The sequence below is a fragment of the Callithrix jacchus genome, chromosome 3 (assembly GCF_049354715.1).
Source record: "Callithrix jacchus isolate 240 chromosome 3, calJac240_pri, whole genome shotgun sequence".
In the NCBI taxonomy this organism is placed as follows: domain Eukaryota; kingdom Metazoa; phylum Chordata; class Mammalia; order Primates; family Cebidae; genus Callithrix; species Callithrix jacchus.
Window position 1 is genome coordinate 185,686,878 of NC_133504.1, and position 17,058 is coordinate 185,703,935.

The following is a 17,058-nucleotide window of genomic DNA, read 5'->3' on the forward strand; positions in this document are numbered from 1 at the left end:
GAACTCACAGCCCAAGTCTAAGGGCAGCAAACTAAAATCTAAAGACCATGGGGGAAACTGGGTGAGACCTGTTGGAGCCATTGAGTCGCATTTTATGAATAGGTTAAATTAAAGAAGAAAATGTTGGCCGGGCGCAGTGGCTCACACCTATAATCCCAGCACTTTGGGAGGCCGAGGCAGGTGGATCACAAGGTCAAGAGATCGAGACCATCCTGGTCAACAAGGTGAAACCCCGTCTCTACTAAAAATACAAAAAAATTAGCTGGGCATGGTGGTGCGCGCCTGTAGTCCCAGCTACTCGGGAGGCTGAGGCAGGAGAATTGCTTGAATCCAGAAGGCGGAGGTTGCAGTGAGCCGAGATCATGCCATTGCACTCCAGTCTGGGTAACAACAGCGAAACTCCGTCTCAAAAAAAAAAAGAAGAAGAAGAAGAAAATGTCAACTTAACAAAAGAAATCACCAATATGATTTGAACAAAAAGCTGTGTTGGGGTTATTGTCAAAGTGACCTAGAGCAGTTACTTATTGTGAAATGTGAATTGCAGCATTATCCTGCCAGACAAAAAGGCAGCATCGGGGCGGGGGAGAGTCTTATTCTGACACCTTAGGAGAAGCTGTTTACAGTATGGAAAACACCCCCTTCTCATTTTGCTTTGCAGTTTAAATGTCGCTGGTTATGGCATCAGGAAGCTTGGTGAACCTTCTGTGTGGCCCATACATGAGGCATGAAACCTGCTCCTTAAAATGTATCTAGTTTCTTTTGAAAAGTCTCTGTTCATATCTTTACTCCACTTTTTAAGGGGTTTGTTTGTTTCTTCTTGTAAACCTGCTTTAGTTCTTTATAGATTCTGGATATTAGCCTTTTGTCAGATGGGTAGATTACAAACACTTTTCCCCATTCTGTTGGTTACCAGTTCACTCTAATGATTGTTTCTTTTGCTGTGCAGATGCTCTTAAGTTTAATTAGATCCCACTTGTCTATTTTGGCTTTTGTTGCCATTGCTTTTGGTGTTTTAGTTATGAAGTCCTTGCCTATGCCTATGTCCTGAAAGGTTTTTGCCTAGGTTTTCTTCTAGGGTTTTTATGGTGTTAGGTCTTATGTTTACATCTTTAATCCATCTGGAGTTAATTTTAGTGTAAGGTATAAGGAAGGGGTCCAGTTTTAGCTTTCTGCACATGGCTAGCCAGTTTTCCCAACACCATTTATTAAACAGGAAATCCTTTCCCCATTGCTTGTTTTTGTCAGGTTTGTCAAATATCAGATGGTTGTAGATGTGTGGCATTATTTCCGAGGACTTTGTTCTATTCTATTGGTCTATATCTCTGTTTTGGTACCAGTACCATGCTGTTCTGATTACTGTAGCCTTGTAGTATAGTTTGAAGTCAGGTAGCATGATGCCTCCAGCCTTGTTCTTTTTGCTTAGTATTGTCTTGGCTATGCGGGCTCTCTTTTGATTTCATATGAAGCTCAAAGTGTTTTTTTTTTCCAGTTCTGTGAAGAAGGTCAATGGTATCTTGATGGGGATAGCATTGAATCTATAAATTACTTTGGGCAGTATGGCAATTTTCACGATATTTATTCTTCTTAACCAAGAGCATGGAATGTTTTTCCATCTGTTTGTGTCCTCTCTTATTTCCTTGAGGTGTGGCTTGCAGTTCTTGAAGAGGCCCTTCACATCCTTTGTTAGTTGTATTCCTAGGTATTTTATTCTCTTTATAGCAATTGTGAATGGGAGTTTGCTCATGATTTGGCTCTCTGTCTGTTACTGGTGTATAGGAATGCTTGTGATTTTTGCACATTGATTTTGTATCCTGAGACTTTGTTGAAGTCGCTTATCATCTTAAGGAGAGTTTGGGCTGAAACAATGGGATCTTTTAAATATACAATGATGTCTGCAAATAGAGAAAACTTAACTTTCTCTTTTCCTAATTGAATACCCTTTATTTATATTTCTTGCCTGATTGCTCTGGCTAGAACTTTCAATACTATATCGCATAGGAAAGGTGAGAGAGGGCATCCTTGTCTAGTGTCACTTCTCAAAGGAAATGCTTCCAATTTTTGTCGTTCAGTATGATATTAGCTGTGGGTTTGTCATAAATAGCTTTTATTAATTTGAGATACATTCCATTGATGCTTAGCTTATTGAGAGTTTGGAATATTTATGAGGCCAACAAACATATGAAAAAAGCTCATTATCACTGGTCATTAGAGAAATGCAAATCAAAACCACATTGAGATACCATCTCATGCCAGTTAAAATGGCAATCATTAAAAAGTCTGGAGACAACAGATGCTGGAGAGGATGTGGAGAAATAGGGACACTTTTACACTGCTGGTAGGAGTGTAAAGTAGTTTAACCATTGTGGAAGACAATGTGGTGATTCCTCAAGGATCTAGAAATAGAAATTCCATTTGACCCAGCAATCCCATTACTGGGTATATACCCAAAGGATATAAACTGTTCTGTTATAAAGACACTTGCACATGTATCTTCATTGTGGCACTGTTTACAATAGCAAAGACCTGGAACCAACCCAAATGCCCTTCGATGATAGACTGGACAAAGAAAATGTGACACATATACATGGAATACTATGCAGCCATGAAACAGGATGAGTTTATGTCCTTTGTAGAGACATGGATGAATCTGGAAACCATCATTCTCAGCAAACTGACACAAGAACAGACAACCAAATACTGCATGGTCCCACTCATAGGTGGGTGTCGAACAATGAGAACAAATGGGCACAGGGAGGGGAACATCATACACTGGGTCTGTTGGGGGGTGGGGAAGTTGAGGAGGGATAACATTGGGAGAAATGCCTGATATAGGTGATGGGGGGATGGAGACAGCAAACCACCATGTCATGTGTGTACCTATGCAACAATCCTGCAAGATCTGCATATGTACCCCAGAACTCAAAGTACAATACATATGTATATATACACACACACATACATATATATACATGTAATTATGTGTATGTGTGTGTGTGTATATATATACATATATAGTTTCAGTGTATCAGGCTTTAGGAACAATGCAAGTCTCACTTTAGTAATTTTATTGAAAGAGAAAGAAAGTTGAATTGGAAGAACCCAGAAGAATGTAGGACCTAAGCTAGTCTGTAGGTAGATATCAGAAACAATGTACAGAGTTACAACCCATAACAGGTATATTATAGTTTTTCTTTGGAGATAACTTTTTCTCTATAGTGTTCATATAGGAATCTCATATTTGAGGTCTCTTGAGGCTAGGAAGCCACACCACGGCAGACTTTCGACTTTAGATTTTACTTAGAATCTTGGATTAGGCAGGGTTCTCTAGGATAGAACTAAAAAGAGAGATGTATGTATGAAGGGGAGTTTATCAGGAGAATTGACTCACACGATCACAAGACCAAGTCTTGTGACAGGTCGTCTGCAAGCTGAGGAGCCAGGAAGCCAGTCACAGTCCCAAAACCTCAAAAGTAGGGAATCCAGTAGTGCAGCCTCTGTCTGTGACTAAAGGCCCTAAAGCCCCTGGCAAACCTGAAAGTGTAAGTCCAAGAATCTAAAAGCTGCAGAACTTGGAGTCTGATGTTCGAGGGCTGGAAACAGCCGGCATGGGAGAAAGATGGAAGCCAGACAGCTCAGCCAGTCTAGTCTTTTCACATTCTTCCATGTGCTTTTACTGTGCCCACCCAGACTGAGGGTGGGTCTCGTCTCCCAGTTCACTGACTCAAATGTTAATCTCTCTTGGCGACACCCTCACAGACACAGCCAGGAACAATACATTGCATCCTTCAGTCCAATCAAGTTGACACTCGGTATTAACCATCACAAGTATTAAGGTTCCTGGGAAGTGACAATTGTTTACTCATTGTAAGAGGGGGATGCTTAAAATCAAGCACTTTATGCATATTTTTAATATGACATCTCAGTGAAAATCTTAGTAACAAACCCCATGTTTGAAATTGTGTTAAACTAAAAAGAGAGGGTAGGATTTTATTGCATTTATGCAAATAATTATATTACCATAAGAATACTCACACATATTTCTATTATACCTAGAATTTTAAGATAATAACCGGAATTATGTCTGATAACCTATCAGATTTCTATGAATTTACATAATTGTTGAAACATTTATATATCAGCAACGTGTCTATAAATGCAAGTAAAATAAGATCATGTATCATTTGGCAGTGTTTCTTATATGAGTTATCATATAACACCTAAACATTTACTCTCTCTGCAAGATGAGAGATCTGTCCTTTGCTACTTTCCAGGGGCCCAACTGGAAAACCCCAAAATCAATTCTAAGTCAAAAAAAAAACTTAATTTAGGATGTGATCATGAGGAAGTTTGTCAAAGACCTTAAAAGGCTCAAAACACTTGATCAAAACAGAATCCCATGCCATTGTAAAACAATAATCATTCACTTAACTAAAGCGATAATCAAAAGACTCCAAAAGCAATACAGAAAACTACATGGATATAAGAAAAACCTTTTCAAAGCTCAGTTTTCTTGTACAATAAAAACCTAATAAAGGCAACACAGAAGATTATCTTGTTAAAACGTAAAATCTTGTTTTCGTAGGATGACTACCAAACCGATAAAGAAAAGCCTTCTGCCGTGTGATTGTTTCTCCTTATAGGGAAGCTCATTCAGAAAACCTGGAAGTATAGGACACAGAAATAATGTAACCAAGGATACGAGTGTACACTACAGAAGACAGAAATGTAAACAAGAAAACTAGTGCCTTAAGCAGAGGAATACATGGCTCTAAGTAACAACATTTGAGGTTTCCTGGTTATGAGGAAAAAAAACAGACATATCAAGAAAAACCAAGATACTGAAGAAAAACGTTGCCTTTTGTAGACCTTCAGATAAACGTCCCAGCGTCAGGCCATAACAGCAGTGAACCGGAGAAAAACGTTATGGGAGCTGGCGAAAACACTGAAGGAGAAAATTCTCATCCCAGGTCTTCTGAAGGGGAGAAAAGCACTGAAGTCAAAGATGTATGCCTTCCAAGGCGCGCACAGTGAGGTATCGCAAAAGTCGAACCTCTGAGAAATTTCAAAAGTAGGACATTACCTCAAGAATGAAATGACTATTTTAAATGAAGGGAACAGCACTTTTAGGCTGAAACTAGGGAAATTAAATAGCTTTCATGAATAAGATTACTATAAATAAACAGATCTTAGGCCAGGTGTGGTGGCTCATGCCTGTAACACCAACATTTGAGATGCCAAAGCAGGTGGATCGCTTGAGCTCAGGAGTTCGAGACCAGCCTGGGCAACATGGCTGAGATGGGAGGATCACTTGAGCCAAGGACATTGAGGCTGCAGTGAGCCAAGATCGCACCACTGTGCTCCAGCCTGGGTGACAGAGGAAGACCCTGTCTCAGAAAAAATAAGAAAAAGACCTTAGGATTAAAAATCAGTGTAAGGGTCCATGGTGTAATGGTGAGCACTCTGGACTCAGAATCCAGAATTAAGACTCAAAATATCTTGCAGTTTTATTAGGGGCAATCAGTACTTCAAGAAAATCTTTTTTATTTAAATACAGAGGACTATTTTTTTGTTTTTTTACAAATGTATTTTGAATATGAAAGCTCAATTGTTAGAAAGGTTGTCATAAATAATTCCCTTTTAATTGTAGCTAACTTGATCACGACTACTTTCATAAATTTCCCTTTTACAAGCCTTTCTGTGACTCACAGACCATGCATGACATGCCTTGAATATTCTGCTTTGTCTTCTGCCTCCTCCTTCTTAAATAACTCGTTCATTTTCTTTTAGGACAAACCTTTACCACACAAGATTCTGTCTCATTCAAAATTAGTCTCTTTCCTTTGCAACCTTCCTTACCAAAAATATACCTTCGTGTCTGTAACTGTAACTTGCTGGAGTGTGATGGCGCAATCTCGGCTCACTGCAAACCTTTGCCTCCCGGGTTCAAGTGATTCTCCTGCCTCAGCCTCCTGAGTAGCTGGGATTACAGGTGTGTGCCACCATGGCCAACTAACTTCTGTATTTTTAGTAGAGATGGGGTTTCACCTTGTTACCCAGGCTGGTCTTGAACTCCTGACCTTGGATGATTTGCCCACCTTAGCCTCCCAAAGTGCTGGCATTACAGGTGTGAGCCACCACGCCTGGCCTATTAGGCGGTCTTATGAAGGCTGTGGACCAAATTTGGGGTAAGGCAGGTTGAGTAAGTTGCCAATATACTGAATTCGATAGAGAATAATGTGACTAAATTGTCAGGAGGCCCAAAGGATAAGTTGTTTTATTTATTTATTTACTTACTTTTTTTTTTTTTTTGAGACGCAGTTTCGCTCTTGTTACCCAGGCTGGAGTGCAATGACACGATCTTGGCTCACCGCAACCTCCGCCTCCTGGGTTCAGGCAATTCTCCTGCCTCAGCCTCCTGAGTAGCTGGAACTACAGGCCCACACCACCATGCCCAGCTATTTTTTTTGTATTTTTAGTAGAGACAGGATTTCACCACGTTGACCAGGATGGTCTCGATCTCTTGACCTCGTCATCCACCCGCCTCGGCCTCCCAAAGTGCTGGGATTACAGGCTTGAGCCACTGCGCCTTATAGCAGAGCCTGTTTCATATTTTCCTGGTCTCAAGTAATTGTCCTTGAAGATCAAAATGTTGCCATTCCTTTTTAGTATGAAGAGAATGTCTTTTACATGGAAATTTTTTCTTTGCTTTAAAGAAAAACAGCACGAAGATTAAAATGATTTTCTTTCATTTCTGCCGGTTTGCAAATGCTCTTCATAGATAGTATGTCAGACTAGCTAAGGAGTTTTGGACAAAGAGAGTTAGGCTTAGAGAATGATAAAGAAAAATTCTGAGAAGGATGGGAAGGACGCTGCAGAGTAAAGAGTTTCAACTAGTTTTAAGACAGCGTTTTGTAGTGAGGCAGTCTTTGAATTCTCTTTTTTATAGCCTCAAGATATCATGAGATATTGTATCTTATTTGAAATGCATGACTTTATAGCCATGGTATTTTAATTCAGTTTTAAGAACACAGACTCTTTAAATAATCCCTACAATGTTTGAACCTGTTACCAGCTGGAGTCCCAGAAAATATGTTGGCATGCCTTTGAACTCTGAGAGCCCATTTTTGTGAATGTTCTGGTCTAATGTCAGATACACAAAAGCCAATTAAACACAAGTGCTGAATGCTAGAAGTCCAAATAAATGCAAGCATAGAGAGAAAAGAGAGTATATTTACTAAGAAGGATGATAAGCCACCTTCTTCAACTGAGGGTAAGAGGAGATATTCCATCACCAAGGCCTCAACCCAAAGGGAAACAAAGTTCCTTCACCCACATACCCCACAGAGGGTCTACAAGGAGGAGAAGAGTCCTCCTTCACCTCACAGACCGCACAGCCAAGGTCTTCCAGGAGAAGAGCCTTCCTAAATAGGAGCTCTCCCAACGAGAGCAGTCAGGAAGGGGAAAGATCCCTCTCTAACTGAATCCCCAGTAAAACAGAATTCAACTCAAAGAATGAGCTCAGTCCAAGAGTCTCACCAAGAAGAACAGAGGTGAACCGAGGGAGCCAGATAGGGGCTCAGCGGGCCCCAGTGTGGATGCCTCACTCCACAGCCTCCAGGGCTGGCGATTGTCCTCCAGGTGAGTCAGCTTCGGGGCTCACTTCTGATGCCAAGTCAGACAAAATACAGAGATAACTGTCTGCAGTTAAAATGTTTTATTTGAGAGAAAAGAATTGCAATTTGGGGCATATAGTAAGACCAAGTGGTCTTCAGTATATGTGAAGAACAAAGAGAAAGCCAGAGGTTTTATATAAAGGAGAAACGTTGACTGGGCATGGGGGCTCATGCCTGTAATCCCAGCACTTCGGGAGGCCAAGGCAGGTGGATCACCTGAGGTCAGGAGTTCGAGACCAGCCTGGCCAACATGGTGAAACCCCATCTCTACTAAAAATCCAAAAAAATTAACTGGGCATGGTGGTGGGCACCTGCAATCCCAGCTACTCAGGAGGCTGAGGCAGGAGAATTGCTTGAACCAGGAGGCAGAGGTTGCGGTGAGCCAAGGTCATGCCGTTGCACTCCAGCCTGGGCAACAAAAGCAAAACTCTCTCTCACACAAAAATAGAAAGCACTAGTCTGGTTCCGAGGAGCTGGCAGATTCTGACTGGAGGCAGCAGCAGTGAGCAAAACTCATCTTAGAGCTTCATATCATTTCAGTAGCCATGAGATGAAGCTTGTTTCGGATTACACCAAGAGTTTCGGCTGCCAGGCTTGCAGAGAACTGCATTTTTGGAGCAGTGTTTTGTGCCCGGACTGCTTTGCCCCACTGCCTTTCTACTCTATTTTAGTTGGCTTTGACAAGAACGACACGTTTGTATGATCACCTTTCACACACCTATGGGCCTCCGCTAGAGGATGGGAGAATGAAGACAGCTAATTCTACTCCTTAAACTAGCTCTGGCCAAAAGGATAAGCCACAGTGGTGAGACCTTCACTCCAGAGGACTCTAGCCATTACTGCAGCATTTTTTTTCTGTTTTTGTGCCTTACCCCACTCATGTCCTTTCATTTAAGGCCTTCCTCTCCCAGCTACACACATTCAGCATCCAATTGTGGGAGTTCATCCAACCCTGAAAGCCAAGCTCAGTGCCACCTCTTGCAGGAGGTGGCACTCTCTTGATCAACCCAGTACCTCAGACTCCATCTCTCCCTCATCAGGGCTCCCTCTTCACTATGCTCAACTGTTCTAAAGCTTTTGAACCTTTATTTTATGTTATAATTAGAGAGGTACAGCAGTCTAGAGGTAGCCATTCTGGTTCTCAACATATCCATATTTGGGTATACTGTACTATTTTAAATTCAAAACAGCAGTATTTTGGCATTTAACAGAAAATCTTAATGGGATTCATTTTTGTGTTGCATTATACTCAGAAAAGTTTGTGGCAGTAGAATTGTGAACCTAACCATGACACCTTACTTTAAAATATTTATTTCCCTTTCACTCCCATAGTTTTCTGAGTCATCTGAGTGTTCCCTAATTTTGATGTGATTTGCTTTCCAAGGGTGCTGGAGAAAGTCACTTGGAATGGAAAGGGAAGGAAGATTCCCTGGCAATTCCCAGCCCTTCCCAAGAAGCCTAACCACATGCTTTCCTCATGAGAAAAACTCCTCCTTTGTTCTCTAGATCCCAGCTCTGTCCTCTGGTTCCTGCCCACTGCACTAGGATGACGTATTTTAACCATAACCACCTTGCCCAGCTGCCCTACCTAGAGAGCTGCAAGATGTGGGGGCAGAGGACTCGCCCACCTTAATCCTGGGCCTTGGTATGAAGAGCAGGGGGGAAGGAACCACAATTCACTGTCTTATGAAACAGTGTTGCTGCTGGTATTTTGGTGTTACCTGAAGAACTTACTCAAATACCAGCATTGTTGCAAACACTGGGCATTCCCCCTGTGCACACTCACACTCACACACACAACTGTGACCTGTCTAAGCGCTAAGTTGTAGACACCTTGGGATAACCCTCAGGACCCTGCATATAACAAGCACACACAGAGGCTTGGTGGGTGAAACAGCTCTTTCATTTAGGTGATGACAACCTGCTGTGCACGCCGTTGGAAAGAAACACACTCGTTTTAAAATTCAGGCTAAAACCTCTTTTTCAGAACAAGGTAGAACTAATAGTAATTATTATTCCCAGCCCTATACTAGATATTTCACATTTCTTCTCTATGATCCCCTTAGCCTCCTGCAAAGTTAACGGTGTGATTCCTAGTTTTCCATAAGGAAGCCGAGGCTGAGAAGAAGATAAAGCAACCTGACTAACAACCCACGTAGAAGGTGTTGAGAGCCAGGATAGGAGTTGAGTTCTTCACTGCTCTAGTTCTTCTCACTGCCTCCTTAAATGTCTCCATTCCATCCTGGCTGCCACCATCCACACACAGTGACAGCTGTGACATAGTGAATGAACTTGAACTTGAAGATCAGAAACAGAGGGATATTGACATCTTCCAATATGTGAAAGGTGACCAAGTGGCCAACTGCTAGGAAATGTGATGTTCAGAACCATACTCCCTCAACATAGTTTGTAATAGGATATTTTGTAAGTCTGTGTTTAAGTGTTCGGATATTTATTTGTGGGATTATTTGATTCGTGCCTGTCTCTCTTTCAACAGTGAGCTCCTTGAGGACAAAGCATATGACTGTTTGGCTTGCCAGAGCATCTCCTGCTCCTAGGCATGGTGGCTGGTACACTAGTGGGCATTTAATACACGTATACTGAATGAATGACAGCTGGGACTCACCACCTTTACTGACTGTGAGCTTGGGCAATATAAATACACGGTATATACAAAAATATAAATATGTGATCTCAAGTAAACATCAAAAGCAGCCACGAGATGGGAATTATTATCTCCATTCTGTAGACAGAGAAACTGAGGCTCTATGCATTAAGTAACTCACCCCAGTGTGCATGAGCTGCGCTTTGATCCCAGGCCCATCTGGCTCCAGTGCTTTCTAAGCACCCATGCTTCCTAATGTATAAACAGGGAGCCATCCCACCAGTATCAGTTGGGTACTCTCTGTAAGAAGATGCTGACAAGCTGATTTTACAGCCTCCTCCGGAGAGAAACCCCGCAAGCTGATAGAGCTTGCACCTGGATGCCTCCATGGTCAGTCTTCCCAGGCAGAGGAAGGTCTGCGCTGAAGCCTCCACAGTTGCCCCACCTGCTCTGTGTGTCTCCCTGGACATGCCTCCACAACCCCATGCAACATCACTAACTCAGATCTGTGTTTTTTTGCAGGCTCAGGAGGCAGCAGGGACAGGGCAGCCAGCTCTTGGATACCGATGGCCAAGCTGGAGGCCAGGCCCAAAGCAAGCTCCAAGACGGCTGCAACAACAACCTCCTCACCCACACCTGTACCCGCGGCTGCAGCAGCTAAGCCCACACCTGTTGCTGCCCGATGGGACTGCACACGTCTCTGCCCTGCCCACCTAGAGCTCCCTCCTCTTGTGCCCTGATGGTCCCTGTCTCGACCCTGAAAACATCAGATGCAGAAAGAACCCTGGACTTGGAGCTGGGAAGCCTGGGTTCTGGTCTCATCTCCCGGACTGATTCACTGTGTGACCTCAGACACGTCACGCCCTCTCTGTGCCTCAGTTTTCTGCATCTGCCAAAGGGGTTACACACTTCTGCCCCGCTTCAAATTACAAGAGTATGGGGAGAGCCCAGTTAGCTAGGCAAGATGAAAAATCTTTGATATTTATAAAATCATTTTTACGTATAACTATACCTTAATATTTGAAGTGAACCCTCCTTCCCCAAAGCAATTAAACGGTCATGACTTTGCAATTTGGCACATCCTAGCCTGTTAGAGGGCGCTTTTGAAAACCACAGCCCTGACAGCAAAATACGTGTCTGATATGTTTGCCCCTTCTAAGGAAACAATGCTCCCAAACCCTGGAGCAAAACCTGAAGTGTCTTCATGTGCATTCTCTGGCAGGCCACAGTCTTTCTGACCTTGTAAGATGGTGCAGCATGCGGACCAGCCTTGTCCCCAAGGTCTCAGCGCTGCAGCTGCACTCCGCCCCTCATTCACAGAAGATTGTCCCTACCTTTTAATCGCAGCAGTCCTCACCACCACCATATCCCCAGTGCTGGGAAGGCACACAGGTGTCCATTTAGATGAGAGTCAGGCGGGTCACTGATTTCATTCAGGTGAGAGTCAGGTCGCAGAGCATTGGTTTCTCCTACAGAGTGTAATCAGCACCCCATCCAACCTGCCCGAAAGCCCACACCTGCAGCGGAACTCTTCAGCTCTATCAGCTTGCGGGGTTTTCTCTCCTGAGAAGGGTGTAAAATCAGCTTGTCAGCATCTTCTTACAGAGAGTACCCAACTGATACTGGTGGGATGGCTCCCTGTTTATACATTAGGAAGCTTGGGTGCTTAGAAAGCTGATTTCAGGAGGAAAGTAGGTTCACACCAAGAGCAAACTACTTTCTGATCTGGACAGGAAGAAGCTTGGATTTGAATTGGAAGAAGTTGGGGGTGAGCAGGGGAGGCTCAGACTTTGGAGTCAGGTTTGTGTTCAGAATCCAGCCCTGCTGGCTGCTAACTGGGAGATTTCTGGCAAAGCGTGCAGTCGCTCTGAATGGCAGTTTCCTCATGTTTAAGCAGGGAGGGCTAAATAAGATCCTGTGTGCAGCCCCGAGCATTGGATGACTCATCGAATGGCCTTTTGTGTCAGCGTAATCTGCATCATTTAGATACTTTCTTCCTTCACTCACTTGGCAGGTCAGTTTTCTGGGCAAACAAGCCTCCTGTAGAATTCTTCCAAACGTTCTTCCTCTGGTGTTTCTTGTATCCTGCTGAAATTCCACTGTTGTTATTTTGTCATCCAGCTTCCATTTCTTCACTTTTTACTTGATTACTCAATCAAGTAAAAAGTGAAGGGCTGTCCACGTCATTTCTTAGATTTTTTAAAAGACATTTTAATGTATGGTGAGGTTTTATATTTTTATTTTTTAAAAAACAGAAAGAGTCATTGTTTTCTTCCTTTGAACTTAGGCTATTTCCAGATTGTGGGGTCCGCATAAGTCGACTTGTTTCCAACACTTTTTTACTTCATTTCCCCATCACCACCATCCTGCTCCCACCTCCCCAGGAAATGACGGGTCTGCTCCTCTCCTCACTGTGATGCTGCAGGCTCTTAAGTTTTTTGGTTTTTTTTTTAATTGGGCTGAGTTTGTGAATTAGGGACAGGAGCTGTAAGTAGCCCTAGGAACACTGGATTTCCTGGTTCTGTTTGATTTGGCGTTTCTTGTTTGGAATAAACTATTTCTTGGACATTCCTTCTCACAACGTTGTTCTTAATTCGGGGTTGGGTGGGATGGGCCATGTTCCTCTTAGAGTGAAGAGACTCAAGTTTAACTAGAAACACAGACACGGGCATTGGTGGTGGTGCGGACACCGAGCCGATGATGACATCACCTTGCCCACACGTGAAACCAGACTTAGCTTGACAGTTGAAGGTTCTACTTGACTTCATCCCAATCTAATGATTATTGTTATTATTTTGTATTTACCAAGGTACCATCTATTCACTAAGGAAAAAGTATAGAAAATTCTTCACCCAGAGAAAAACAGCAGTCTTTAAAATTTCCTCTCAAACCTTTATACAACACACACAGGTGCAAATGGACCCGTATTTTCCTTTTCTTTCTTTTTTTTTTTTAATTTTTTATTGCATTTTAGGTTTTGGGGTACATGAGCAGAACATGCAAGACAGTTGTGTAGGTACACACATGGCAGTGTGTTTTGCTTCCTTTCTCCCCTTCACCCATATTTGGCATTTCTCCCCAGGCTATCCCTCCCCACCTCCCCCTCCCACTGGCCCTCCCCTTTTCCCCCCAATAGACCCCAGTGTGTAGTACTCCCCTCCCTGTGTCCATGTGTTCTCATTTTTCATCACCCGCCTATGAGTGAGAATATGCAGTGCTTCATTTTCTGTTCTTGTGTCAGTTTGCTGAGGATGATGTTCTCCAGATTCATCCATGTCCCTACAAACGACACAAACTCATCATTTCTGATTGCTGCATAATATTCCATGGTGTATATGTGCCACATTTTTCCAATCCAGTCTATTCTCAATGGGCATTTGGGTTGATTCCAGGTCTTTGCTATTGTAAACAGTGCTGCAATGAACATTCGCGTGCATGTATCCTTATAGTAGAACGATTTATAGTCCTTTGGGTATATACCCAGTAATGGGATTGCTGGGTCAAATGGAATTTCTGTTTCTAAGGCCTTGAGGAATCGCCACACTGTCTTCCACAATGGTTGAACTAATTTACACTCCCACCAGCAGTGTGACACATGTACACGAATGTTCATTGCAGCACTGTTTACAATAGCAAAGACCTGGAATCAACCCAAATGCCCATTGAGAATAGACTGGATTGGAAAAATGTGGCACATATACACCATGGAATATTATGCAGCAATCAGAAATGATGAGTTTGTGTCGTTTGTAGGGACATGGATGAATCTGGAGAACATCATCCTCAGCAAACTGACACAAGAACAGAAAATGAAACACCGCATATTCTCACTCATAGGTGGGTGATGAAAAATGAGAACACATGGACACAGAAAGGGGAGTACTAAACACTGGGGTCTATTGGGGGGAAAAGGGGAGGGCCAGTGGGAGGGGGAGGTGGGCAGGGATAGCCTGGGGAGAAATGCCAAATGTGGGTGAAGGGGAGAAGAAAAGAAAGCACACTGCCATGTGTGTACCTACGCAACTGTCTTGCATGCTTTGCTCATGTACCCCAAAACCTATAATCCAATAAAAAATTTAAAAAAAAAAAAAAAAGTGTTCCTTTTTCTCCACATCCTTTCCAGCATCTGCTGCCTCCAGATTTTTTCCTGTCCTCCCTGCTGGGGATGCCTCTCAGCTCTAATCTGCATGTGTTAAAATTCCCATTTCTCAAAGGCCAATTCCACTTCTCCCATGATGTCTTCTGGGGCTCATGCCACACCCCCTCCGTGAACTCACAAACCCTGGCTGTGACTCAACGGCTCTGCTTTCTATGACTCAGGGCTCTGCTTGCTGCTAACTGCACCTTCGCATTGCTGTCCCCCATGTGTCACCCTCCTTGCCTTCAGGCCCCTCAAAGAGGCCGGGTCTGATTCAAGTCCATCTCTTCATTCCACCTTCCTGTCCTGACAGTGCCTGACTCATAAGGAGCAACCAAGAAACTCTCTGCTTAGGTACGGCTTCCTTTCGGCACCCTCCTGCCTTCCACCTGGCTCCACTGTCACTTCCCAGAGCGTTTTCCTCTCAGGTCCCAGTGTTTTTTCAGGGGCTACCCTCTAGTGGAGTGCCCAGCCCCCATTCACCCCCTTCAGAGCCATCTGCTCATGATCTCCAAGTTCCAAATGAGTTTTGTCCTTCCCTCATCTGAACCCCCACTCCCCATAAAGCACTGGCTGGAAAGCAATCTGATTAAAGAAATCCATTCCCATGCAAGAATTTGCGTTAGGATTTACCCAATGATTGGGCTGTAGCCCAGTGGTGCACCGGGACATGCTGACAATACTGAGCCGGGGTCCACGCTGTGAGTAGCAAGGATCTAGACCTCCTGCTCGTGGGCAGATCAGCCATGCCTGGTGGTTTCTGTATGGTCTATGGTAGTTATCTTGCTACAACTGCAGTGCTGAGCAGCTGCAACAGAGACCCTGTCGCCCACAATGCTGAAAATATTTGCCACCTGGCCCCTTAGAGACACAGTTGCAGAGCCCTGACCTAGAAGACACATCCAGGACACTAAGTGGGCAGATGACAAATGCACATTTGCTTCCCTCACTTACAAAAGCCGGTGGGTCTCAGAGCTTGACATTCCAGCCCTGTAAGTTCCAGGGGAAAATTTGCAGTGGAATGTATGGTCCATTTGCCCTCACCCACTCACTCTTGAGCTTTTTCCAAACTGGCGCCCTAACCAATAACACTTCCCAGGACAGTATTATTGAAAGTCTCTGTATTAGTCTGTTCTCACATTGCTATAAGGAACTATCTAAGACTGGGTAATTTATAAAGAAAAAGATTTAATTGACTCGCAGTTCCATAGGCTGTACAGGAAGCCTGGCTGGGGAGGCTTCAGAAAACTTACAATCATGGCAGAAGGCAAAGGGGAAGTAGGCATGTCTTACGTGGCTGGAGAAAAAGGAAGAAATAGTAAAGAGGGAGATGCTACACACTTTTCAACAACCAGATCTTGTGAGAGAACTCACTCTCAGGAGAACAGCAAGAGGGAAATCCACCTCCACGATCCAATCACTGCCTGCCAGGCCCTTCCTCCAACACTGGGAATTACAATTTAAAATAAGATTTGGGGCCGGGTGTGGTGGCTCACACCTGTAATCCCAGCAATTTGGCAGGCCAAGGTGGGTGGATCACCTGAGGTCAGGAGTTCGAGCACAGCCTAGCCAACATGGTGAAACCTTATCTGTGTGAAAAATACAAAAAAAAAAGAAAAAAAGATTAGCCGGGAATGGTGGTGCGTGCCTGTAATCCAGCTACACAGGAGGCTGAGGCACAAGAACTGCTTGAACTCAGGAGACTGTCTTGACAGTGAGCTGAGATCAAGCCACTGCACTCCAGCCTAGGTGACAGAGTGAGATTCCATCTCAAAAATAAATAAATAAATAAATAAATAAAATGAGAATCGGCTGGGACATAAATCCAACGTGTGTCAGTCACATGCTGTCCTCCTCCCATGTAACCAGGCCCTCCCAGAAGTCCTCGGCACAGTCTCTGTTTCATGCAGTTTGGTTTCCACAGCACTTGTCACACTGCCCAGTTGATGGTTTTGTGCCCCACTTCTCCCTCATGCAGGCTGTGGGCTCCATAGGGTGGGCTGTGCACAGGTGGCTCCCAGCACACAGCTGCCTCGAGGCAGGTCCTCAGCAGACATAGAAGTTGCACAGACACGCCCACTCCAGCCCTGGACTTGAGCCACTTTTAGCAAACACCTGTCACTTGGATGATTCAGCCCACACATTGTGCCCTTCCTGTGGCATCATTTGCTATCCGTCCCCTTTCCTCTTCCAATCTCAAACATGAAATCACAGCACAGTCTCTGCCGTGTTTAATTATCGACTGCCACAAAGAACAGATACCTGTTCCTTCCACGGTGATCACAGGCAAACATGATCAATGGATTTCCCTCTTGGTGTCTCTGCACTTCATGTTTATTCCCGTCTCTCCCAACACACATTTTCTAATTATTTCCACCCAGCAGGGAGAGTGGCGAGTCACACATGAGCCTTTCCCAGGTATCATAGCTGCCATTCTTGCATCATCCTAATTCTTTTTTTTTTTTTTTTTTTTTTTTGAGACAGAGTTTCGCTCTCGTTACCCAGGCTGGAGTGCAACAGCGTGATCTCGGCTCACCGCAACCTCCACCTCCTGGGTTCAGGCAGTTCTCCTGCCTCAGCCTCCTGAGTTGCTGGGATTACAGGCACGCACCACCATGCCCAGCTAATTTTTTGTATTTTTA

General features: G+C 43.9%; 1 protein-coding gene across 2 annotated transcripts in view; it reads left to right on the forward strand.

Moving 5' to 3' along the window:
* STK32B (serine/threonine kinase 32B) overlaps window positions 1-12,842 on the forward strand; it is a 446,518-nt gene extending 433,676 nt beyond the window's left edge. For both annotated transcript variants that reach the window (XM_002746002.5, XM_078368001.1), the window contains exon 12: window positions 10,801-12,842. In XM_002746002.5, coding sequence (XP_002746048.2) covers window positions 10,801-10,939 — 139 coding nt within the window. In that variant the 3' untranslated portion in view covers window positions 10,940-12,842. The remainder of the gene's footprint in view (window positions 1-10,800) is intronic.
* The last annotated feature ends 4,216 nt before the right edge of the window (window positions 12,843-17,058 follow it).